General features: G+C 35.7%; 1 protein-coding gene and 1 long non-coding RNA gene across 2 annotated transcripts in view; one reads left to right on the forward strand and one right to left on the reverse strand.

Moving 5' to 3' along the window:
* Nucleotides 1-2,180: 2,180 nt before the first annotated feature.
* Nucleotides 2,181-3,000, reverse strand: LOC143143754 (uncharacterized). Its single transcript, XR_012991236.1, has 2 exons — nt 2,510-3,000; nt 2,181-2,313 (listed from the first exon to the last, which is right to left on the reverse strand). It is a non-coding gene; the product is annotated as an uncharacterized LOC143143754 (long non-coding RNA).
* LOC143143751 (proton-coupled amino acid transporter-like protein acs) overlaps nt 2,807-25,413 on the forward strand; it is a 38,825-nt gene continuing 16,218 nt past the window's right edge. The window contains exons 1-4 of the mRNA XM_076305394.1: nt 2,807-3,082; nt 22,050-22,102; nt 22,986-23,114; nt 24,590-24,862. Coding sequence (XP_076161509.1) covers nt 3,047-3,082; nt 22,050-22,102; nt 22,986-23,114; nt 24,590-24,862 — 491 coding nt within the window. The 5' untranslated portion in view covers nt 2,807-3,046. The remainder of the gene's footprint in view (nt 3,083-22,049; nt 22,103-22,985; nt 23,115-24,589; nt 24,863-25,413) is intronic.

The raw sequence follows: 25,413 nt of genomic DNA on the forward strand, positions 1-25,413 counted from the left end.
TCCCGTGATGTCATTCATATATGTTTTCACCTTCAGTTATCTATGTATGTATATAAGTAATTACGTACAACTATTTGTAAAATGCTCTATATTATACATATTATATATATATACAGGTATATATATACACATAACATGATATATACATGATATATATAACATGATCTATTAACAGTAATTATTACACAAGAAGAGTATTAGTAATATAAATATGCATATGTATGTAGAACGTTTATGGATATTGTACTTTTTAGAAGACGTATTTACTAAAACAAATTACAATGCCCGGTAATTATCATATTATTATAATAACAAATCAATAATTGAAAAAGTTGACTGCTGCTACGGTAAATTTTGTTGCTTTTATTTGATCGTTTTCTGTTCTGATAAAGTGTGATGCAAACCGAAAATTGCATATTACCATGATCGGAATCTAAAGGCGTAGAATGTCGTCGTCGGAAAGTTCAGAAAGCCAGGAAAATTCCCGTGACATTACCTAAACAATGATATCGCTTTCTATCGACGTAATGCTAATCGTTGTAAATATTCCACGATAATCGTATACAGTAACCATGCAGTTATTAACTTTCTGTGATAGGTATGTGCTTTATAAAATGCACTGGAATTATAGTGTAATTATTACGTCAAAGTCAAATAAATGATCATTATAACATGATAATATCAGTTAATATTAATATTTTTTTTTTGCTTAGTAGATTGTTCATTATTCTTTCATCAGTTTGCAACATTCACAAAGGAGCGAAGAAACGAGAGATACAATGACAGAGTCATCAGGCAATATAATGGAATTTACCCTTTAATGGCCTTGAGGAGCCAACACATATGGCGTTGATTTGGTGAGGTGTTCGAAACGCAACGAGTCATTTCTTGTTCATATAAATGTCTTAACAAAGTTCGAAGATACCGAAGACCTCAAATTTTTCGAAACTGGAAAATCCTTTCGAGTGGAAATTACGTTAATGTTTGAGCATTTAATGAGAAGAGATACAAAGATGAATCGAGATATAAATAAGGACGGTAAAAGGAGAAGAAAAGGAAGAGACGGAGACTGCGCAAAGGAAGTAGATGAAGAAAAAACATGGGGAGGGGGGATTCACGTGGTACTGAATCCTGATAAAATTTCAAACAGAAACGTGCAACTTTAGATGAAGTTATTAGTACGTATATTTATATATTTAATATTTTTTTCACACGAAGAGTGTAAAATTATTTTGCAAAAATTTTGTCTCGCTCCAAAAAATCAACTTTATCATTTCATTGATACTTTGGACAGCCTTTTTTGTTTTCCTCTTTTTCGTAAAGATTATATTCAAAATCTTCCTTAATGAAATTGTATTTTCTTGTCTCTCGTTTTGACGATTATCATCTTGGATTATTGATAATGTCAGCGATTTGCAATTTGTGTTATTCTACCGCCTTGGCGAATTATATCTGATTGCGAAAAGATTCTGAGAACTCTATTTTATTTTATTTCTAAAAATCGCGTAGGTTAGGTGTGAAATTGAAAGATTGATTTATACCACAGCTTTTTATAATTTTTACGTGCCAATGAATAACGTTAAATTCGCCAATGAAAGTGTTACAGAAAAGAGAAGTCTAATAGGGATTGGGGGAAGAAAAACATATTGAATAGATTCTTGCAGAAATGTACGCAACATTCGACGACAAGATTAAAGGAAATGACTACCCGGATCTAGTAGAAGTTTCACCGTTCTTCTTCTCGCATCTTGCGTTCTACATTTGTACAGTAGCTTACTCGGAAATAAGAATGAATAGAGTAATTGATTGGCATCTATTGGGATTACTTGGGGCTTTGTACAAATTTTATTAATTCTTATCATTCCATTACTTCAAAAAACAATACGTATAATGAAAAACGATTTCAGTTTATTATACATTTTTGACACTTATATACTATTTACATCTAACATTTTTCACTCGATTGAAGTGTGCTCCCATTTTTTTCTCTCTAATGTATAATTCGAATCTCAATCTCTAATTCAGAGGTTTCCAATATTACAATTTGTCATACCTCATTTTTAATATTGACAAAAATACCTTTTGATATTTATAAAAATTGTCGCCTTCCTTTATTTTTTAACGAAGTGTGCCGACTCGATTAAAAAGATGCTTCCATTACGAGAAATCCAATATAATATCAAACGATCTCGTTATCTAAACACGAAATTAGTGATGCAATGTAATTACACAATCAGTCTTTTTATTGTACAACATTGTTATCAAAACACCTAAAGGAATGCCTCATACTCCACTTCTAAAAATTTCTTGTACCTTGAAACGAGATTAGGAATATTAAATCTAAGGTTAAATCTAAATTTTCTTGAAATTGTCCTCGACGTTACCGGCAGTCAATAGAAAATTTTCCAAGAAAGAAAGAACATTAAATTGAATCAGTGCATTGTGAAAGGAAACTCTCTTTGTTCGAAATATTAGTACGTACATAATTCGTAATAGGTTTCGTGCTTACCACTCGTGTCGCTGTTCCCGGTTCGGGAAATCGAGTTTCGATTCGATAGGAAAATTGGCGGCAACCGGGGCGCGATTCTCGCGGTGGTACACTGTTGTTCGTCCTGTCGAGTGGGGAATTACGAAAGGTAAAGTGTTTCTATAGTAAACCGGCTTGTCTTAGATACCAATCTTGAGTAGGCTTCGTAAGGTAGTCGAGCCGCATCGTCGCATCCGAATCACGCCGTGAGTGACCAGCAAACGAAATGGCAAGAGTGCGGTGTGCCGTGTGTGCCACGATGCTATATAAACAATACTTGGCGCGAACCATGATCAGTCGAGTTGCGGCTGCCGTACCTGTCGCAACAGAATATAATGCATCGTATCACAACAAACTGAACGAGAACCGGTTGACCATTTTCCGTATCTTTCGCTACTTCGCGTTCTCAATTGAGCCTTAACCTTGCTTTGCGTCCGTGACTCTTTTGTATTTTATACGACGCCGACTTGGAAGTCCAGGTGAATATTACCTCATTGTGTACAGAATTGACCCGCTGGGATGTCGCACGACAATCTAGGATTTACGTCGAGCACGGTGAGTGACATTGTTCCATCCTTAACCCTCTTGCTTTGTTTACGTTTCCCATGTACGGTGTTTTGATACTTCAACTCCTCTGTTCGTTTACTGTTTACCAGTGATAGGAGCGATACGATTACGTATCGATGATACTCAAGCAGTTCGATATTAAAGTACTTTATAGGAAGTATCGAAATGTATCGAAATCTTAGACGTTTGGTATCAATTTTCGATATCAGTATTTTGTAACGAATACTCGATCGATTCCGCTACCGTACGATGTCGTGTAGCATCGATACTATTGATAATGTATCAAAATTGTAAAACGAAATTTAATCGATCAGGAGCAATTGTACCGACGAGAACAATTTTTCAAATTAAAGTAGGTAATTGTGTGGTTTACAAAGCTAAGATATTACAGCACAATGTTTTGCTCTCCTAGGACTCGAACCTTTAATCTATAGATGGATGTAATTGATACTTTCGAGGAAGCATCGAATAGTTACCAATACTTTCGCAAAGTATCGGATATAATATGTATTAAAGTTTCGTAGAAGTATCAGATATGTATCAATATTTTTTTAAATATAACAAATGTATATCGATTCTGTTTAATACTGTTCGATGGTGGATTGTAATTAATGTTTTAGTAAATGTTGCTAGGGTTACTTTGAAAATCTACTTCTGGTTCAATTATTTATACGGTAGTGTATTAGTGAATTTTATTAAACGTTAGAGTTAATCAGAAAGTAATATTGAAGCGGGTAGTGGCTTACAGATCATGCTTGTTTTGTAAATAAATCATAGATTATTCATGTTTACGTAACACTTGGTAAACGTGATAACAGCACTAGGCTAAATCTAACGTAGAAAAAATTAATTTAATTTCTGATCGATTCGCGAGAAAATTCCACTTTATTTCGTGTTCATTCGATACAGATTAATACGACGACAAAGTTTCGATTTTCGATTTCCGTAATCGAACTCCTTTAACAGTCACGGAATGTACCGACGCTTCACAGTAAACAGCGTACTTCGTTGTTATTTATTTTTCTTTTCCGGGAGTAAACTTTAGTCAGCAAACAGGTAACAAATTTTCTTAAATTCATTTTCACCTTGTTGCCAACTTGTCGAACATACTCGCCGAGTACTTCACAAAAGATATATTCGTTTAATCATTTTGGACAGTATTATAATAGAATTCCAGAGTCTTGACGACTCTTGCGGAACTTCAATGTAAACAAACACATTGGAAAGAAGACAGTATCGATAACCGTAATTCATCGTGACGATATTTATTTTTTGTAGAAATATTTATATTCATTATTTTCCAAAAACAATACAATATTTCATTGTCATCCCTATGTGCAATTTCGGAACCCAGCTGTGTACATACGTAATCGAGGAAGTACGTTTAACCTATATCTTGAAATAATCGAATGTCGCGCATCCGTTCTGAAACGGCCGGTTAAAAATCGATCAGGACTAAAATATCGACTTAATCGATACTTTGTGACGTCGATCTGTCAGCTGACGCGATCATGAGTTTCTCGACGAAGTTCTCGCGAGAAATAATCCTGTTCGGCAGCCTCGCAATCGTTGCTGAGTTGATCGATCGCGAGTATCGCAGGGAAGGGAAAGTCTGTTGATCGAACGAAAAATTCTCCGCGTTGAAGGACGATATTGTCTGAAACTGCGTACTGACGTTAATACTCGCGAGCGTACGGGGAATCAACGATTTATATGGGAGCAAGTTTTTTTTCTCGTACACGAAATCAGATCAAGTAAGTGTTCGACGTCTTTTTACACCCCGAGTTCTACGTCATTAGGACGTGAAATTGGATAGAGAAAAAATGAACCGCTTCTGTCGAACGGTCAGTGAAACCTGCGTGTCCTTCGCACCGTGATTTACTACGGTGGTACCGTACAACTCTCGTCTCGTGCCTCTTTTTTGCTAGTTCCAGTTTTTGTCGGTGATTCGTTAGATTCGAAGTTCGCGAACTAGAGAAATTGAGCAATTTCTATCTAGTTTCACCTCAGTTTTGTCATTATTCATCGTTCCGTAGCGGGAATTGTTTTTGAGCAATTTTATCTTAGGTTAGTTTCGTCCGTATTGTACTATTTATTGTCATTCTTTGCTCGGCGTTCGCGACAATTTTCATCCTTCGTAATGTTTGTGTTACACGCGAAAAAGAAATAGTTCGATTTTAATCGCAACATTACTTCGTTTCGATGGTTCGCATTTCAAGTAGTTTCTTACGATACAGAAATATAATATAAAACTGGGTCATCATTGATAAGTAAAAATTCAAGAATTAGAAATATCGAGTAACATCGGGGTGTAACTCGAGGTTATTTACAGGAATTTATATTCGGGATCGATGATCTCCGTGTTGACATTCTAAAATTGGAAATTAATGCGTCGGACAAGGAAAGTAAAGTTGAAATGGTGGTCTATATTTAAAACGATTTAAAATCATCGATAGTATGGACGAGGAAATACAAGTATAGGAAACCGCTTGTTCTCGAGACGTTTGAGGTTACAGGAAGTCCTGTTACAACATTCAATTCCCAACATTCGAGTTGTATTATTCACGAGCGAGCGTAATACAAGAAAATATTACGTTTGACGTTTAAAATTGAAATCCGATATTCGAAAATGTCTCCCGCAACATTCGAGTGGTAAGAATAAGCAAATTTTAAATTCTGAAAATTTAATGCGGTGAAAATCAATCGTATTGAAAAGTTGTTATTTCGAAAATTTCTCACATTACAAATTTTCAACGTGGCAAGTTTCGTACGTTGAACATTCGATATATCGAAAATTCGATCACGTTGAAAAGTTGCTATTTCGAAAATCGGATATTTAAAGATTGCAAACTTTTGAATCAATGTGGAATTTTGAAAATGTTTTCGTACATTAAAAGGTTCTTCGATGTAATTGCAAAATTTCGAAACACGCGGAGTTTCGTGAATATCGATACGTCGAAAATTCGAAAAATTCGAAATACGAAGAATTCGGAAATTCGAAATTTCTTTAAAGAGTATTGTCGAACGCGTGAACGAAGTTTGCGACGTTATCGTTGAAAAAGTAAAGGTAAACGGAGCGCGGAGTATTACGATCTCGCGATTTTACTCGAGATGGATCTCGAATCGTCGGGTAGGCGTACGATACGCGCGCGCGGGAAATTTAATTGCAGCATCAACGATAAATGGAACGTGTGAACGGTTTCCCTTGAAACGATTCGCAAGATCAAATAAGCGAAACAACCGCTGCCAATCTGAATTGTATTTCGTGATATGACAGCGTATCTCTCGAACAATTATTACCCTCAATGTCGATATAGTGGTCGATATCAAATGTTTATTGTGTCGATTGCTCAAAACCGTCGTACCGCCTGTCCTCTGTGGGTTGCCTTGTTTTCGAAGATCGTGCTACCTGATAATGCCTCGAGTCTCGCGATCATCGTCCCGATCGTGGAACTTTTTAAGGTATAACCGATAACACGTGCTATCCTGGAAATGTTTCGTCCAAAAGGGAACACCGTAGCGTACGATGGGCGAATAGCGCATTAGTTATTTTTCGTAGGTATTTACCGAACACGAACCAACGATAAGCTGCTCGAGTTTCTCAGATCGAAACGCCAGATAAATTGATTATCGGTCGTGAACAAAATCATGATTGCATACCGATTAAAATAGTCACAATTGAATGCACGTTACCAATTGAGAGAAGACAAATATTTGATAAAACGTGAACGAATAAAAACGAGAGACCAGAATACAATATTAAATAATTTTCCAACAATTTTAACTCGGACGTAGATTTTATTTAAATTTCTCTCTTATTGACTTTCATTCGTTTTGGAATATAATTATGTTCCTATTCGTTATTAATGGAAGACACTTGAACGAAGTTAGAAATGTTTAAAATATACATACGTACAATCGTATGTCGGGCCATATCGTTCCTTAATTCGAAACCAATCGAATAACGAGTCATCGTCGCGATCGAGGTAATCAATATTGAAATTGTTTACCCGTAAATTGGGACCCCCGGTTTCTTCGAAAATGGAGCAGGTAGCGAACAGGTAGACGATCGAAGCTACAAAGTGATTGTATACACGTATATTGCTGCGTCGACCACTAATTGTCCTCTGCTTTTCTTCATTTTGGGTGTAACCAAATTTTTTTTGATAAATTATACCGAGAAATACCAACTTGAAAAGTCAATGTTAACAAAGAAGGTCACCTATTCTGTGTTCTTTATTTACATAGCTTTATAATTACATCGTCACAGTTTGTTACAATGATTAAAATCGACACTCGGTCAATTTGTTACAGAGATCGGAAAAGTTATATCATTCATTTATTTCGTCTACAAAAACGTTGATTACTTTATAAAGTTTTCAGTCTACAAAAACGTAAATTATTTTATAAAACTCTTAGTCTGTAAAAACGTTATTATTATCTTCTCAAGGTCTCACAAAGATCGCCTTGTCATAGTTGATCGAATTATTCTCGATAATTATTCCACGATAATAAAAATACAAGGTCTGGTTGAAAAATAACGACCTCGAAATCTCAGAAACTATATCCTAGAGGAAAAATGAGTCGTTCGTCACGATATTCGCTCCTTCGAAACAAACAATACTTTTCTCCGTCATTTTTCCCGATTTTCGAAAAATCAAGGGAGATGAAAAAATGATCGAGTCGGTCGAGACACTTTGTAACAGTTTTATCGTTCAGTAAAACTTATCGAACAATCTAGTATAAGTATTCTCTCAAGCATCTACCACGATCCTCTAGGTAAGATTCGATGTTAACCAAAGTCTCGAACCCTCGGTTCGTCGATGACTCGCCGACGATAGAATTATTCTGGCAGATAATCTAATTATTTTACGCAGCGTAGCGACTTCTATGTATTTTCGTGATCTGTAAGTCAACGTTTGGCTACATTCCACAACGTCTACTGTTAGGTACCATCCGTACGTACGATGGAAATTTACCGCTTAATTAAGCGAGCCTTTCGTTCGTGGACGTTTGACAGCAGTCGATTATGGAAATATACAGTAATAACTTTTTACGATAAGACGGTCAATATTTACTCGCGGTTACGTATCTTTACCGTATCGTCTCGGAGAAAACGTTCCCACCGTCTCGTCGCGCGAGCTTCCACGATCTTTTAAACGATAGAAAAAATTTGTTTACCAGTACCTTCATCGAGGCGCTGATGCGAGAAAATTACGGTAGAAGAATGGTGGGATGCATCGCGGTGCATCGAGTAAAAAAAGAACGAGCGTGTCGTTGTACACGTGATAGTTCATTTTTGGAAACGTTTCACTGCACGAGGTTCCACGATTTTTTAAACGATAGAAGAAATTTGTTTACCAGTACCTTCATCGAGGCGCTGATGCGAGAAAATTACGGTAGAAGAATGGTGGGATGCATCGCGGTGCATCGAGTAAAAAAAGAACGAGCGTGTCGTTGTACACGTGATAGTTCATTTTTGGAAACGTTTCACTGCACGAGGTTCCACGATCTTTTAAACGATAGAAAAAATTTGTTTACCAGTACCTTCATCGAGACGCTGATGCGAGAAAATTACGGTAGAAGAATGGTGGGATGCATCGCGGTGCATCGAGTAAAAAAAGAACGAGCGTGTCGTTGTACACGTGATAGTTCATTTTTGGAAACGTTTCACTGCACGAGGTTTCACGATTTTTTAAACGATAGAAAAAATTTGTTTACTCGTGTCTTCAAATTTGTTTACCAGTACCTTCATCGAGGCGCTGATGCGAGAAAATTACGGTAGAAAAATGGTGGGATGCATCGCGGTGCATCGAGTAAAAAAAGAACGGGCGTGTCGTTGTGCACGTGATAGTCCACTTTTGGAAAGCTCGTGTTTGTGTGCGCACACGCGTCCGGTTTGGGAGGTAGATTACGTAGACACGTTTACCATTTTATTAATGAAACGTCACACGTGCGATCACGTGTCGATGTAAGGTGAAGGACCCATTTACCGCCAACTATTCAATTATTCGCACCTTGAGTGGCTCGAAATGAATGTAAGACGTGTAACGATGGTTTCTAGAAATTTATGTAACGGAAAAGAGAACAATTTCGAACACCTTGCGTCGTTAATTATGTACAAAATGATTGAAAATTGAAGATCGACCGGAAAAGCGAGAACTATAATTTCTTTATCGGCGATAGAGAAATAACAAGATCATAATTACGATATCTGTGTTATTAATACGATGATATATCATTCTTTGAATAATTTAAGCATCGTAAAAATGATTAGAGATCGTAATTCGACGACTTTTATGGACGACAGAAATAGTTTCTGAAATATTTTCGTTAGATTGGTGAATTGATAAATAATGATAGAGGTTCTGAAAGTTTAAGTACGTTGAATGATAATTATTAATAACAAGTAAAATGCTCTTGGTCGATAAACGAGATTACTATGCAATAACGTTACAGTGTCTCGTCGGTGGGCTATAATTATACTTAAGGTGATTGTTTTGTAGAAATTGTTGCTGTGGAGGATGAGGAAAGAATGTCTCGTGTTTGGTTCTTTAAGAGAAACCAATTCGTTTCGATCAACGAGCACAAACTATGGCCCAATAGATTGGTATGTAAATTTTGGTAACGTGCCAAGTATTGAGTCACCTATTAAAAAAATCGTAAACTCGAAGTAGAGATTTAATGTATTAAAATATACGCACATTTGAACGTATGCTTGCGTACACGCACAATTCTTTAATTTAAATTAGATCAACGACTCGGGTAACGAGTTTGTTTTTTTTATTTCGAACACGATGACCGCATCGGTAGAATACGCAACTCGGCGAATGTTTATTGGCGACGGATTTAATTTCTTCGACGGATCCCTTACCGCCTTTCTAATACGCGTAGAATCGTCGACTGAGTATCATTTAATTAAGAAAAAAATGATTCAAGTAGAACGAACGAAAAATTAGTCGTTCTATTCGTAGTTAGGAACTCAATAATATTTCTATTCGCTTGAAATATTTTCTTCGATCGTTTGCTCGTAATATTGCAATCTAGTTTCATTACGAATAGGAACAATTTACGATACAATGAAAGATTGTATTCTCACGAGATCTCAGTGAATTAAATTAAGTTATTTAGGTATTATTCTTGGCAAGACTGTTCAGTTCGATACTTCTTACGAAACTATTAGTTTCTTATTATATCGTATCTTCTGTTCGAAATAAACATAACAATGTATTACTACATAGTAGCGTACGATATTATCAAAGATAATTATTACACACTGTGGTACTGTAACTTGGAAAATTATTACCTAACAAGGTATTACAAATTTGGAATTTTATTTCACGAAAAAGAGTTTCCATGGTGCTTAAATCACGTACTAAAATACCTGTTAACAGTTTAAATAAAAAGACTCTTCTTAAGGTAAAAGTTTTTCCCCTAGGAAAGTACAAGAATATAATTTTCCTTAACAATTTAAATAAAAAACAACTTTTCTCAAGGTAAAAGTTTTTCCTCCACGAAAGTACAAGAATATAGTTTTCCTTAATAATTTAAATAAAAAAACACTCTTCTAAAGGTAAAAATTTTCCTTCCACGAAAGTACAAGAATATAATTTTCCTTAACAATTTAAATAAAAAAACACTCTTCTCAAGGTGAAAGTTTTTCCTCCACGAAAGTACAAGAATATAATTTTCCTCAAAGGAAAAATCCGAACGGAATAATTCAAGATTGAAAGTCGATTATTTATTATTTCCTTAACAATTTAAATACAGAAAACTTTTCTCAATGTAAAAGTTTGTCCCCCACTAAATAAAAAAATATAAAACTCTTAGTAAATAGAAATAAAAAAAATAAAAAAACTCTTCCCAAGGTAAAAGTTACTCCTCCACGAAAGTACAAGAATAAAATTTTCCTTAACAATTCAAATAAAAAAAACTCTTCTCGAGGTAAAAGTTCCTCCCTCCCCCATAAAAATACAAGAATATAATTTTTCTCAAAGGAAAAATCCGAACGGAATAATTCAAGATTGAAAGTCGATTATTTATTATTTCCATAACCATTTAAATAAAGAAAACTCTTCTCAAGGTAAAAGTTTGTCCCCCACTAAATAAAAAAATATAAAACTCTTAGTAAATAAAAATAAAAAAAACTCTTCTTAAGGTAAAAGTTTTTCCTCCACGAAAGTACAAGAATAAAATTTTCCTTAACAATTCAAATAAAAAAAAACTTTTCTCAAAAAGAGTGAAAGTTCCCCCTCCCCTGTGAAAGTACAAGAATATAATTTTTCTCAAAGGAAAAATCCGAACGGAATAATTCAAGATTGAAATTCGATTATTCGTTAAGCTCGATCTCGTATTCGTATCGATGTAAATTCACCGAAAAATATTTTGTTGTTATCGCGAAATCGCTATCTCCCGTCGAATTGCTCGTAAAAATTCGCCACGGAGATTGCGAACAATCGTGCATCATTGCCACCGATCAACATTCCCGCCTGCGAAACCGCAAATATTCGTAAAAACACGTCCAGTAACGCGAGTGCGACGGTCTGGACGACTCGGCCACTTTAATTGAACGAAAATGTAAATTAAACAGCAACAAGAGCCATCGGGGCTGTTATCAGATTTCTCTGAAACGGCGATGTAACCCACCGATCAGACACCGTGAAATAACTTTCTATTCGGTTGGCCAATAACTAGCGCGAGTCTTCCTGATATTCCATTATTCGCGGGGAACGCAACGCGCCGCGACGCCCTTTTTCTTCGGTAACAAGCAAATCGACTCGAAGGCACGTTACTTCGTTAGAAAGTACGTACACGAGTTCAAACGAGACCGGCGTAAATACCGTGAACAAGAGCGAACCAGATCGCCACGAAACGAAACCGTTGAACAAAGAATCGGTGACAAAAAATCAAATTCATTTATCGTTTCGATCGACTCGATGATTTATCGACGATTCGCTCGATTAACGAGATTAACCGGATACCGATGGAATTATGTGATTCTTGAAATCTCAACGCGATAAAGGAACCGACCCACGCTGGAATCGTACGAATTATTTTATTAATTTCGCGTCGAGCATTAGAGAAACGTTGGTAGCATTTACATTGCAGATAACGTTTACAGCTCGGTGTTAATGTTTGCGCGTTACGCAATTGTTAATTACGCTTCTGTTGATGAATTCTTTTCAAATGTTTGACGATTTTATGGTTTCTCTTGTTTTTTTATTATTTCGCGAGGGGACAGATAAAAATTGCACGTTTTTGCAGGTGTTTCGCGCGGGCGAGTGCGTGGTTCGAACGATACGAGAATTGTTTGAAATAATGTTACTTTACACGAGAACGCATGTAAGTTAAATAGTTGCGCCAAGTATCGATAACGTACGTACATCGTTACCGGTTGTGCAATAGCTGGTTCAACGATAAGGTGTACTTAGGTGCCCGAGTAAAAAGTCTCGAGCGCGTTTCCTGTCGGGAAATAATTCGATGTTCCTGTTCCCGGTCGTTTCAACGTTCGAGTATTTCAAGAGGCGCCACGAGGCGGAGAATATTGTTCTAAGAAAACCGTGCCTTCATTTCGCGAGATTTCCGGTTTCGTTGGTATCATAGTCAGCGATTACTTGATGCTAAATTGCTAGATGTCCTCCTCTCGTGTTTCACGCTGATCTAATTAAGGCTCGGCGTAACGCGTCACTTTTGACACGATGTCTTCGAGCTCGGTGCCACGAAACACGTTACCAGTTGTCGTTTCCACGAGAAAGATCGATCGGTTTCGCGTAGGATCGAGCAATCTTCGTTAACGATCAATCTCGAATGTGTTGCAGCCTGGCTACGAAGTGGATATCTACCACTCTACATTATATCTATACTATAGCGTACGAGAATAACTACTCGTAGGAGTTGCTAACATTTTCTATTTATCTAAATACGTACGATTAAGTTGGGTCGGGTTCCAAGGTGGCACGAAGAATTTATTGCGAGTAATTGTAAATTTCCATCGCATCGATACGATGAACTATTCGACGATTGTTTGCTCTGTTTTAATCGCTATTAATTAACCCTGTTAGTCACGACGTCGTTTTGGACTTTGCTCGTGGAAAACCGCCGGCAATATTTACGAGACTTGCAATGTTTATTTATTTCGCCGATAGAATCGGAATTCCATCGTGAGAACGTATTCGGTTTCGTGTATCGATTCTCGTCTATTTTGGGCGGGTACTTTATACCTTTTTACATTTTTTTATTGGACCACGCTGTACGCTTTTAAAAATATATCGTTTTGAAGAATTTTGAAGCTTTGAAGATAATTTAAAATTGCATGTATGAATTCAAGGGGGTACAAAGTTAAAGATTGCTATTTTGGAAAATGTATCTTCTTTCATTTTTATTTTGAACGACACTGTACACTTTTAGAATGATCGTTTTGAAGAAAATTATCGTTTTGAAGCTTCGAAGATAATTTAAAATTGTATCTACGAATTTGAAGGGGTATAAAATTAAAGATTGCGTTTTTGGAAAATGTATCTTCTTTCATTTTTATTTTGAACGACACTGTACACTTTTAAAATGATCGTTTTGAAGAAAATTATCGTTTTGAAGCATTGAAGATAATTTAAAATTGTACCTACGAATTTAAAAGGGTACAAAGTTAAAGATTGCCTTTTTGGAAAATGTATTTTCTTTCATTTTTATTTTGAACGACACTGTACACTTTTAGAATGATCGTTTTGAAGAAAAATATCGTTTTGAAGCTTTGAAGATAATTAAAAATTGTACCTACGAATTTAAGGGAGTACAAAGTTAAAGATTGCTTTTTTGGAAAATGTATTTTCTTTCATTTTTATTTTGAACGACACTGTACACTTTTAGAATGATCGTTTTGAAGAAAAATATCGTTTTGAAGCTTTGAAGATAATTAAAAATTGTACCTACGAATTTAAGGGAGTACAAAGTTAAAGATTGCTTTTTTGGAAAATGTATTTTCTTTCATTTTTATTTTGAACGACACTGTACACTTTTAGAATGATCGTTTTGAAGAAAAATATCGTTTTGAAGCTTTGAAGATAATTAAAAATTGTACCTACGAATTTAAGGGAGTACAAAGTTAAAGATTGCTTTTTTGGAAAATGTATTTTCTTTCATTTTTATTTTGAACGACACTGTACACTTTTAGAATGATCGTTTTGAAGAAAAATATCGTTTTGAAGCTTTGAAGATAATTAAAAATTGTACCTACGAATTTAAGGGAGTACAAAGTTAAAGATTGCTTTTTTGGAAAATGTATTTTCTTTCATTTTTATTTTGAACGACACTGTACACTTTTAGAATGATCGTTTTGAAGAAAAATATCGTTTTGAAGCTTTGAAGATAATTAAAAATTGTACCTACGAATTTAAGGGAGTTCAAAGTTAAAGATTGCTTTTTTGGAAAATGTATTTTCTTTCATTTTTATTTTGAACGACACTGTACACTTTTAGAATGATCGTTTTAAAGAAAATTATTCTTTCGAAGCATTGAAGATAATTTAAAATTGCACATGCGAATTTAAGAAGGTTGAAGATCAAAGATCGCATTCGAAAAAGGTAATTTTTAAACATTAATTATTCAATATCGCGAAATTGTTTCAATTTCCATCGATTTTTCGAATAAGACGATTATAGAGAGAATTTCTCGTATGTCTGTACAAAACTGATTTTTGTCTACAAAGAAGAAGGATTTTCAGTAGCGAATTGTAACGAGATTAGAGGGTTTAAGAAGCCTTTTCTGGGATTACCACGTATTCTTATCGTTTGAGTATAATTGATAAATACTTGTACAGTGCTACACGAATGATCGAATGTCAGCGATAAATAGGATTATAACGGAGTCTCTATCGACTTAGAACGAAAAACAGGAATTAAAAGCTTTGCGCATAGTTAAATGTACGTGTATCTTGTACACATAATTTACAATAAATTATCATTTATCGAAGGAGACGAAATACCGATAGAATTTCTAGCGTATCGTGTGATTTGCGAGAATGGATAATAATCTACGCGGCGATAAATAATTTTTATTTTCCGTACTTCGAGTGACAGTACTTCGTTTCTAACGTATTTAGAAATATTGAAATTTTATTCTGCCTAGATATCGCAAGAATTTATCATTTGTATACAAACTAGTTGTAAAAGCCACAGAAAATGTAAATATAGTCTTTTAGTTGTTTCTATGGGCACGATTTGCTTCAAAAGAAAAAAAATTATTTCCCGAGATTGCAAACTGTTATTATTTTCACTTCACCGTGTTTCAACCACCTCGATAAGGAAAATATGCGTGGAAAATATCTAGCAACATTCTCTGCAAAGTTACACGATCGTTTGATGCAATAAAATCCAGTTATACGATCGTTTGATGCGTAACGTTCTTTGAGCAAGGTCGAACCTTTCTATGAATTTACAAAAAAGAAAAAATTATTCTATCCTTTAACGTTCGCGAGATTTTTACCAGAATTTTACGAAACGAGTTCGCTCATTTTGAAAGCCGTTCAAAATATCAACGCGTTTCAAAACGTTTGCTTCGCAAGTCCGACAAGAGTCGTGAAACTTCGATAAGAAAATTTATAACAAATCGATTCGAAGGTTCGACAGGTTCCCGACGAATATTGCGTTAGCAATTCGTGTTAACGACTACTTCGTAATTTACCATTTTTTTTTTTCTTTTTTTTTTTTCGCGTCGACGAGAACCGCGTTTAACGTCTCGTAATTTTTTCCACGAATGGAAACAACGCGCAGCGTTTCGGTCTCGTTTCCGTGAAATTACTGAAAATTGACACAGATTGCACGTATAATGCAATAAACGGCGATCGCGAATTGAAAAACGTGTAATCCATCTGGAATTCTTCGAATCTTTTCCACGTGTTGGAACGTCGCTGGCAAATCGCGAATAATAAACCGCAAGAGGGTCAAGATTCTCGGTTACGTAAGGTATTGTAGCGTTTGTAATAATCTAATTCGTGCGCCGATGATTAACAGATCTCAATAACACCGTCGCGTCATCGGTGAATCGTTAATCGTTGACGCGTTGCGTGAATTCAATTACAACGTTCCCGGTATATTGATGTTAAGGTTGCTCGTTGTATATTCTTTATGGAATTTTGTAGATTAACGCGCGTCGTTTCTTCGAATTCGATGATTAATTGTGCTTCTGAGGAGTTCCAGATTGGATGTACTCCGTTTCGAATTTCTTCGCGATATTCCTATCGACGTGGTTAACAAATGACTGTAATTAATTCGTGGGCACAACGTAAACAGAAACGGTATCTTTTATGGAGAGGATCATTTATAAAAACACGTATACGGACACATCGATGTTTCAATGTCTCTTTGGAAAGTTTAGAAACAAAATGGAAATATTAATGGGACGCGATATTTGAATTTTCTAACTATTGGATTGTTTGGAAAGTCATTTCGTTTTTTCTTTTTTTTTTTTTTGGTGAAAATGAAACACGATTCTTTTTTAGAGTGTATAAATATTTTGTTAAGTTATATATTCTCCATTTTGGAAAACGAAATTACTTTCCGAATAATCTAATATTTTCTTTATTGTTCGTTATACATGGTACAAGTTTGTTACTTCTGATTTCGAAAAAAGAAGATTCCACGTTGAAAGTAGAATAAATTTTTTATGTATTACTATTTATCAATATTTTCTAATATCGGTAGTTTAGACGTTTCAACTTTTTTATAATTTCGATAGTTTAACATTTTGTTCAGATTGTTCCTTAATTTGAATATCGAGATGCTTACGTCTCGATGAGTATTGACAATTTTTATCGTTTATGTAGAATTTTTCGTGCAATATTAAGTCTACAATTCACTGAGAATGTATTTTAATTTTTTTTCGAGTCATCCTGTATACTAAAAGTATACGTTGAAAGTACAACAAAGTTTCTCTATATCATTATTTATCAATATTTTCTAATATGAGTAGTTTGGACGATATTTTAACCTTTTTACACCTGGTAGTTTAGCATTTTATCTACATTGTTCCTTAATTTGAATATCGAGAAACTTGTGTCTCGATAAGTATTAACAATTGGTGTATCGTTTACGTACAATTTTTCACGCAATATTAAGTCTATAATTCACTGAGAATGTATTTGAATTTTTTCTCGTGTCACTCTGTATACTAAAAGTATATATTAAAGTACAATTCCACGTTGAAAGTACAACAAAGTTTCCCTATATCACTATTTACTAATATTTTCTAATATGGGTAGTTTGGACGATATTTTAACTTTTTTACACCTGGTAGTTTAGTATTTTATCTACACTGTTCCTTAATTTGAATATCGAGAAACTTGTGTCTCGATAAGTATTAACAATTGGTGTATCGTTTACATACAATTTTTCGCGCAATGTTAGGTCTATAATTCACTGAGAATGTATTTGAATTTTTTCTCGTGTCACTCTGTATACTAAAAATATAAATTGAAGTACAATTCTACGTTGAAAGTACAACAAAGTTTCCCTATATATAAATATCATTATTTACTAGTATTTTCTAATATCGATAGTCTCAACGTTATTTTAACTTTTTTACACCTGGTAGTTTCACATTTTATCCACATTGTCCCTTAATTTGAATATCGAGAAACTTGTGTCTTTACGTATAATTATTCTCGCAATATTAAGTCTATAATTCACTGAGAATGTATTTGAATTTTTTCTCGAGTCACCCTGTATATTGGAAGTAGTCTGACGCAGCGTTGGTCGCGTCAGTAGATACAGACACTCTTGATCAGACGAGCGGAGCTATACTTTGCATCTTCAGTGATGTGGCAGTACCATCTGTCTGGCACACAGACCGAGGAATAGTTCATCGTCGATTTTGTTAAAATTTCTCACGTTGTCGAAACGATTGAAAAATTATAAAATATTCCAATAATTCATCTTCAAAGCGAACGACAAACTTGTAAAAGAAAAGCGAATTCGTTCTTGAACGAATTCGTTCATAAAGTGTTCAATTACCTTGAAAATTGTTACACAAACATTCCTTGTGGTCTTTAACGCACAATTAAACGGTAAAATTAATTCTGACGAAATATATTATTGCAAAATGTTTACACGGTGTTTTTGGTCGACCTTGTTACGTAATTGGAAATCTTCGTACCGGATTAAAAAAAACATTCAAGACATTGTGTAAATAGAAAATTATTTTTACACAGAGGCTCGGGAACAAATTTAATTACAGTTCGCCATACGTGGTTCTTTTTCAACTTTTTAACTCATTGTCGAGTAGAATATACCGGATCGATGTACATATTTATCTTGATTTTTAAAATAAAGTTAATTCTGTGTTACGCGTTTTTGACTAATGTTAATTTAAATTCTCGTAACAAATGTAGGTGTACAGGTATACAGTGTATAAGTATACAGGTGTATAAGTATATAGTATACATATATATATATATATACATAAATCGGTTGTTCGGAAAGTCATTTAGTTTTTTTGGTGAAAATGAAACACATTTTTTTTTAGACTGTATAAACATTTTATTAAATTATATATTCTCCATTTTGGAAAACGAAATGACTTTCCGAACAACCCAATATATATATATATATATCCATATATATCCATCATTCGTTTAAGTTCTTGAAATTTTTTCAAATCTCGAGTATTTCCGAGACAATTTTTAAGATTATCGACAGTCTCGAGTATCGACGTACATTCTCGATCTCGAAAAAAAAACACAAGAATTCTCCCCTCGAAATTTTCGAAACCTTATCTTCACCACTCAGGTTAAACAACCTCTGAAATAAATAAATAAAGCTACTCGAGGGACCTCGAGTAACTTGAGTCACTTACGCGATAAACTTAAAGCAATTGGGGCACGCGCTCTATAAATAAATGTTCGGTACGATCGATAGTAACCGCGATAATCGAGCCAGCCCCTTTTTTTACCTTGTCATTCCCATCCGTCGATGACATCTTACATGAAATACGATCCTAGACCAGTGAAAAATCGCTCGAACGTTATAATCCCCAATTGTTGATAACGTTGCGATAATTCAATCGGTAAATCATCGTTTCTCCGAACGCCATAAAACAAGTACGCGATCACGGAACGTGAGCCGTATATGTAGCTCGGCCACGTGCGCTCGTTGATCCTTTTCCGTGTTGTCGCGTTGCGTTTGTTTTCTTTTCTTTTTTTTTTTCTTCTTCTTCTTCTTCTTCTTCTTTTATCGTATCGACGATTTTGACGCGATAATCACAGTTGAATCTCGATAAGGACGGTTCTGCGACGCCAGACGATCGATCATCATAAACGGAAAATCCCATTCGAAACGACCAAGGAGCCAGCTGTCGCGATGAAAATATTCGCGCGTATGAGATCATTCAGCGTCGCAGATCTTTCGTAACCGCTTCCGATCGTTCGATCGATCGACGTAGCGTAAATCGTGCGTGGAATAAAGTTCACAGACTGGTTGGTAAAAATCGAAATTGGCCGCCAATGCCGTTCGAGTCGATCGTCAACGTTCCATGAACGTTTTCCGATCATTGTTCACGTGGAACACGTGACAACGATCGAACGAACGTTCCTCGGACGAAAAACGAAGCACCATGTTCGTTTTATATTTTCGTTCGTGGACACCCTATAGCACTGGTTTATTTAAAATTATTTCTACGGTACGTTCAACGTGTATCGCGAGGAAGAAGCTCGAGAGATTCTCTACTTTCGGTTCGCGTTGGACATTTCCAAGAGTTTACGAAATGTAAATATAGCGATAATACAAGCATTCGCGTTGACTCGCGAGGAATATTTCAAGATAAATATTATTGTTTGTCATGGTTCTTCACCGGTGTCCAAGTTGTGCATGTTTGTATTATTTTTTCCTCGGTTCGCAAATGAATAGTTTCTCGTGTTGTATTTTTACACTGTGGGCATCGTTTCGGGTAATTTTGGAATATTTGCACATTTTTTTATCTCACCACAGCGATACAATTTTTGCACGAGATGGTGCGAAACATTATCGTCGATGTAAATTGGTTTCGAGGTGTGTACTTGATTTCGGTGTTCAAGGCCACTGGTTCGAGGTTACAACGATCGAGGGTATTGCGACTGTTTTCCAGTCGCATCGGTCCGCAGGCAAAATTCGGGCCAAGCGTGAATTCGATGTTACGTTCGTCTATCTAGGGTCGTGTATACTGTTCATAAACGGAAGAAACTATCGTGATCGTTTTCGAGAAAATGATGCAATACTGTCCCAGTTGCATCGGTTTGGCGAGCGTCTCCTTGTGAATAAAGTTCTCTCTTTTCGACAGATTTAGAAAATAATTCTGAGATTGGAGTCGATTCCAAAGAACCCTATTCAATAAATGTCCTTTTCGACACACTTAAAAAATTATCCCACAGAGTACCGACTCTTATTTTAATAAATAAATTCTTCTCGTCTCTCCTCCATATCTTCTTGTTCCAGTAGATTAACAGTAGAACTATTATCGATTTGACTTGCTTGAAACTTCTTTTTAGAATTACTCGATTATTAACGGTGTCTTTGCCAACAATATTTATGGACAATTATCAAAATAGACAAATAATGCTCGTAAATTAATTTACCCTTTCCCCATCTAACTTTTAAGACACTGTTCTCTCTCAATTCGAGCCAAAGAAGCTCAATTCCTGGAAGAATACTGCTACCCGGATAACTGAACGTTCAATTATCCGGGTAATTCCTAACCTCGCTCACCTTTACCTATTTTAAAATTCTACCAAAGGGATCAATTTCTCTTATATTAAACTTCTTAAAATTGCTCAATCACCAATGGTGTCTTTGTCTCCACAATATTCATTAACAACTATCAAAATAGACACAAATAACGATACGTTCACCGTCGGTGGTTCTGGTGTTAAAAGAAAAAGGTATCATTGAATTTTGTAAACAATGTCTTCTCTTCCTCTAACGTACTTATCGTTCCGAAAGAATTCAATTCTCGCGAAGAACGAATCGATTAAAGGGAACCGATAAATAAATCGCGATCGTATTTCGTGGATTTATGCACTTTGTACCAGTGTCCTCGAAATGTTTGTTTCGTCACGTATGTATACACCTCGCGAGCACGTTTCTATCTCGAGGCAATCGTGTGCTCGCTCATAATCGCCGGTATGCTCGGATTCCCGTACATCGTTCCGGCTACCATTCATCTTTAATCGTGAATCATAGTTGACAAAGAATTTCCCAATCGGCACGATTGGTCACGCAGGATTGTTATTTATGCCGCAAAACTAACGCTTGAGAGTTAACTTTTATCGTTGAAAAATATATTCAATCCGTCGTGTGCCGATGGGAATTAATCTTTGACGGTTGGGTAATTCAACGTGTCTGCATTAATGAGGTAATTATACGAGTGGACGTTGAATCGATTAGATGATAGACGAGAAACACGAGGTACTCTGCCTTTCAATGTCAAATTAGAGAGTAATTGATGTGCGTTTTATCAGTGGACGAATACGACTACCGGTGATACTGAACGGGAGATTATCATTTAATCAAATTTTCGATCGGTGACCGTTTATACGGTAATTGAACTAAATTAATAATCGCGCGAAAGTAGATCCGACGAGTCGAAAATAAAGTACCGTGAAATGTTATTTCTTTTTTTCTTTTTGTCTCTAATTGGCCACAAGTGGCTAATGAGCGGCTTGTCAAATGATGGATACGATTATCGGCAATTATTCATTCAAATCGGGGTTAATTATTCGACGTAACGAGGTAGCCGCAACAAATTAGCGACACGGAGCATTGTTTTCTTCCGGCATCGATATACGATCGCTGACAACGTTCAGCGAGAAATTTCGTAACGTCGGTAGGAGATTTTCTATTTAATTAGAGAGCCGACGTTTAGGTTCGTTTGAGTGAGAATAAAACTGAATTAATAATTATGCAAAGCGGTTTACTGATTGAGGCTTTCTTTTCAGGATGCTCTCGATGCCAAGAAGTGGACCGCGTCGACGAAAAGTAATCAAAATGGGTACGTTACAATCTTTTTCTCGCGAAATTTATAATTAATTACAAAATAGTATCGTTTCATTAAATCGTCGGGAATAATCAGAGATCGGAAATTTACAAATATCGGAAACGTATTGTTCCGTAGCACTTTTTTGACCGATGTTTCCAGCATTTGTACAATTATGGACCTTACCCGGATAAGTGAACGAACTTTACCCTCGATAAAAGAAACAATCGTCCCTGTCATTCTTTTTTCTCAACTCGTGCCAAAGAAGCTCGATTTCTGGAACAATATTGCCCCCCGGATAACTGAACGTTCAATTATCCGGGTAATTCTTAACCTCGTTCATCTTTACCTATTTTAAAATTCATTTAACACTAGAACTACCAAAGGGGTCAGTGTGACTTGTATCAAACTTCTTTTTAAAATTACTCAATTATTAATAGTGTCTTTGCCTACAATATTCACGGACAATTATCAAAATAGACAACTAATGGTACTCGTAAATTAATTTACCTTTTCCTCATTTAACTTCGACGTTCGTTGTCGATAGTTCTAATGTTAAAGTATACATTGTACATTATAGAGGCCAATGTTTGCAAACTTTCAGTTATACTAGAATACTAACTAGCCTGAGAATCTCTGGATCTCCACACTCGAGAGTCCTTGCACTCACGTTACTTCCACACGTTGTAAAAAATAAATTAACGTTCTAAATGAATATCTAATTATCAAAATGGACAAGTAATCGTAAATTGATTCATCTCTTCCTCGTCTAACTTCGAAGACACGTATACAGTTTGATAAAAAGAAATTAATATCGGTAATTCTAGTGTTAAATCGGCATTTAAATAGACAGTAAATGAAATAATATAATATTCGTTGCAATAATATTGCATTTCAGTTACGAGCCAGGACGCAACCGAGGCAACGTCTACGTCCTGGAGCTCGAGGAGAAGAAGAAGAAGAACGTGCAGGAATACGAGGAGGACTATAATCCGTATGATCACAGAGAGGTCGAGCATCCAACGACGTGAGTTTCAATTAACAATTTCGTACTATGTTTTGCTTAGTTAAGCCGGTATTGTTTATTTTTTTCTCTCCTCCTCCTCCTCCTCCTCCTCCTTCTCTTTTAGTCGCCGTCGCGAATTCGAAATTAGTTTGTTCGGTGTCGCTCCAGTTGCAACGCTTTCGTTGCCGGTTAATTTCACTGCTTCTCTTCCGCGCGAAACGGAGTCGAACGAAACGAAGAAGACGAAAAAAAGAAAGAAAAAAAAAAAATTTCAAATCGATACATTCGTCCGCTTAATGCAATCGCGAGCATTTGCATAATGCCGGACGCTGTACGCATGCGAAACGGCGTATCGTTTATTCCGACCGCGTTTCTCTAGACACAAATTACACGGTAATTTGTTGCGGCGATTAGTCATGAAGCGGAAGAGTAAGATTGTCCTCCAAGAAACTGTTCAGTTCTGTCGGTTTGAGAAAACGCGAGGCGTTATTGTACGCATGAAAGAAAAAAAAAAGGAAAGAAAGGTTACGCGATGCGTGCGTTCAATTAAGCGGGGAAGAAATCGTGAGATAACTTCTTCGATGTCGATCGATCGCGAAACGTTTGAAAAATTGCCAATTTCGATTTTTTGAAACACAGCGTATCTTGTCTTTGTAAAAATAAGGAGATAAGATTCTTATAGGTGTTTTTTTTTTGAGAAAGACGAAGAAAATACGACTGAATGGAAACTTTTACGATTGATTGTATCTTTGAGAAGCGATAAAATTGATTCTTCGCGAAAAAATGAATAAAATCTACCCGATAAGATTTTTTTGTACGAAGTTCCCGTTTCGAGGAAATCGAGTTTGAAAATGCGCGGGGCGCGTGACACTGGAGCGCGCGCAATGCAGTTCGAATGCAATTTTCTCGAAAACGATCACTCCTAGGGGAATAATTCACTCCACCTTTTCGATGCAGTTTTTTCTCCAGAATATTATACAATCGCTGTTTCTCACCTATCGCGAATATATTTCCGATGTAAACCCTGTAGAAACTTGTCCTCAATTTTTGTTCGCTAGATTTTGGTGATTAGGAAATTTATAGAACAGTTAACGGTGCAATGTAACTTTCAGATGCATACGATTGCACGATTTGAATATATTTTTAGTTTGCAAAGGTATTATCAGACACTACTGTTCCATTTCTACGATATAATTTTATTTCTCAGCCAATGTCTACTTATTGCAGTGCACCACTTATCGAGTGAATAATTTATTCAATTTTATTTGTAAATTTTGAAGAAAGCATGCGTACACTGTTACATTTCCACAATTTTAATTTATTTTAAAATAATAAATTGTTTCAAAATAATTTCGATTTCGAGCAGAGAGAGTCGAATTTCGAATCGAGTAGAATAATTATTTTCAATTTGGATCTTTCGGGTGATACTGTGCATTTGAGGGTGGACACGCGTTAGTGTTGATCGTGTAATCGGAGAATGATGATCGTGATTGCAGGAGTTTCGAGACGTTACTTCATTTACTGAAGGGCAGTTTGGGTACCGGAATCCTCGCGATGCCAAGAGCTTTCCACAATTCAGGCTACGCTGTTGGTATCGTGGCGACGATCGTCATTGGTCTACTGTGCACTTACTGCATCCGAATTCTCGTCACCTCTCAGTACGAACTTAGCAAAAGGAAGAGGGTACCGTCGTTAACATACCCCGCGACAGCGGAAGCTGCACTTTTGGAGGGCCCGGCGCCATTCAGGTGTTTCGCGAGAGCGTCTGTGTAAGTATAAAAAATTTCTTTTCAAATTGTATTCGTTCGAAATAATTCTATCGTCGAGAATTCTACGAAAAGCACAGTTTAAAGCGAATTAACGAATCTTTCCTAAGGACGAAAGTGGATCGTAAGGTTGTTAAATAATGAAATAATAGAATTAATGTACAATTAGTAAATATCAGAGTATTGTAAAGTTTCTTAAGAAATTATTACGGTGTTAAAAGTACCCCACTTATGAAAAGTATACTGTTGAGAATTCTACGAAAAGCACAGTTTAAAGTGAATTAACAAATCTTTGCTAAGGACGAAAGTGGATCGTAAAGTCGGTAATTAAATAACGAGCATAGTGACCACCTAAGAAAATTAATATTCAATTAGTGAATATTAGAGTATTGTAAAGTTTCTTAAGAAATTATTACAGTGTTAAAAGTACCCCACTTATGAGAAGCATTCTGTTGAGAATTCTACTAAAAGTATAATCTAATTGGAGAAAATAAAAATAAAAGAAGCTATCTAAGAGAATCAATATTCAGTTAGTAAATATTATAATATTGAAA

The sequence above is a fragment of the Ptiloglossa arizonensis genome, chromosome 2 (assembly GCF_051014685.1).
Source record: "Ptiloglossa arizonensis isolate GNS036 chromosome 2, iyPtiAriz1_principal, whole genome shotgun sequence".
Taxonomy (NCBI): Eukaryota; Metazoa; Arthropoda; class Insecta; order Hymenoptera; family Colletidae; genus Ptiloglossa; species Ptiloglossa arizonensis.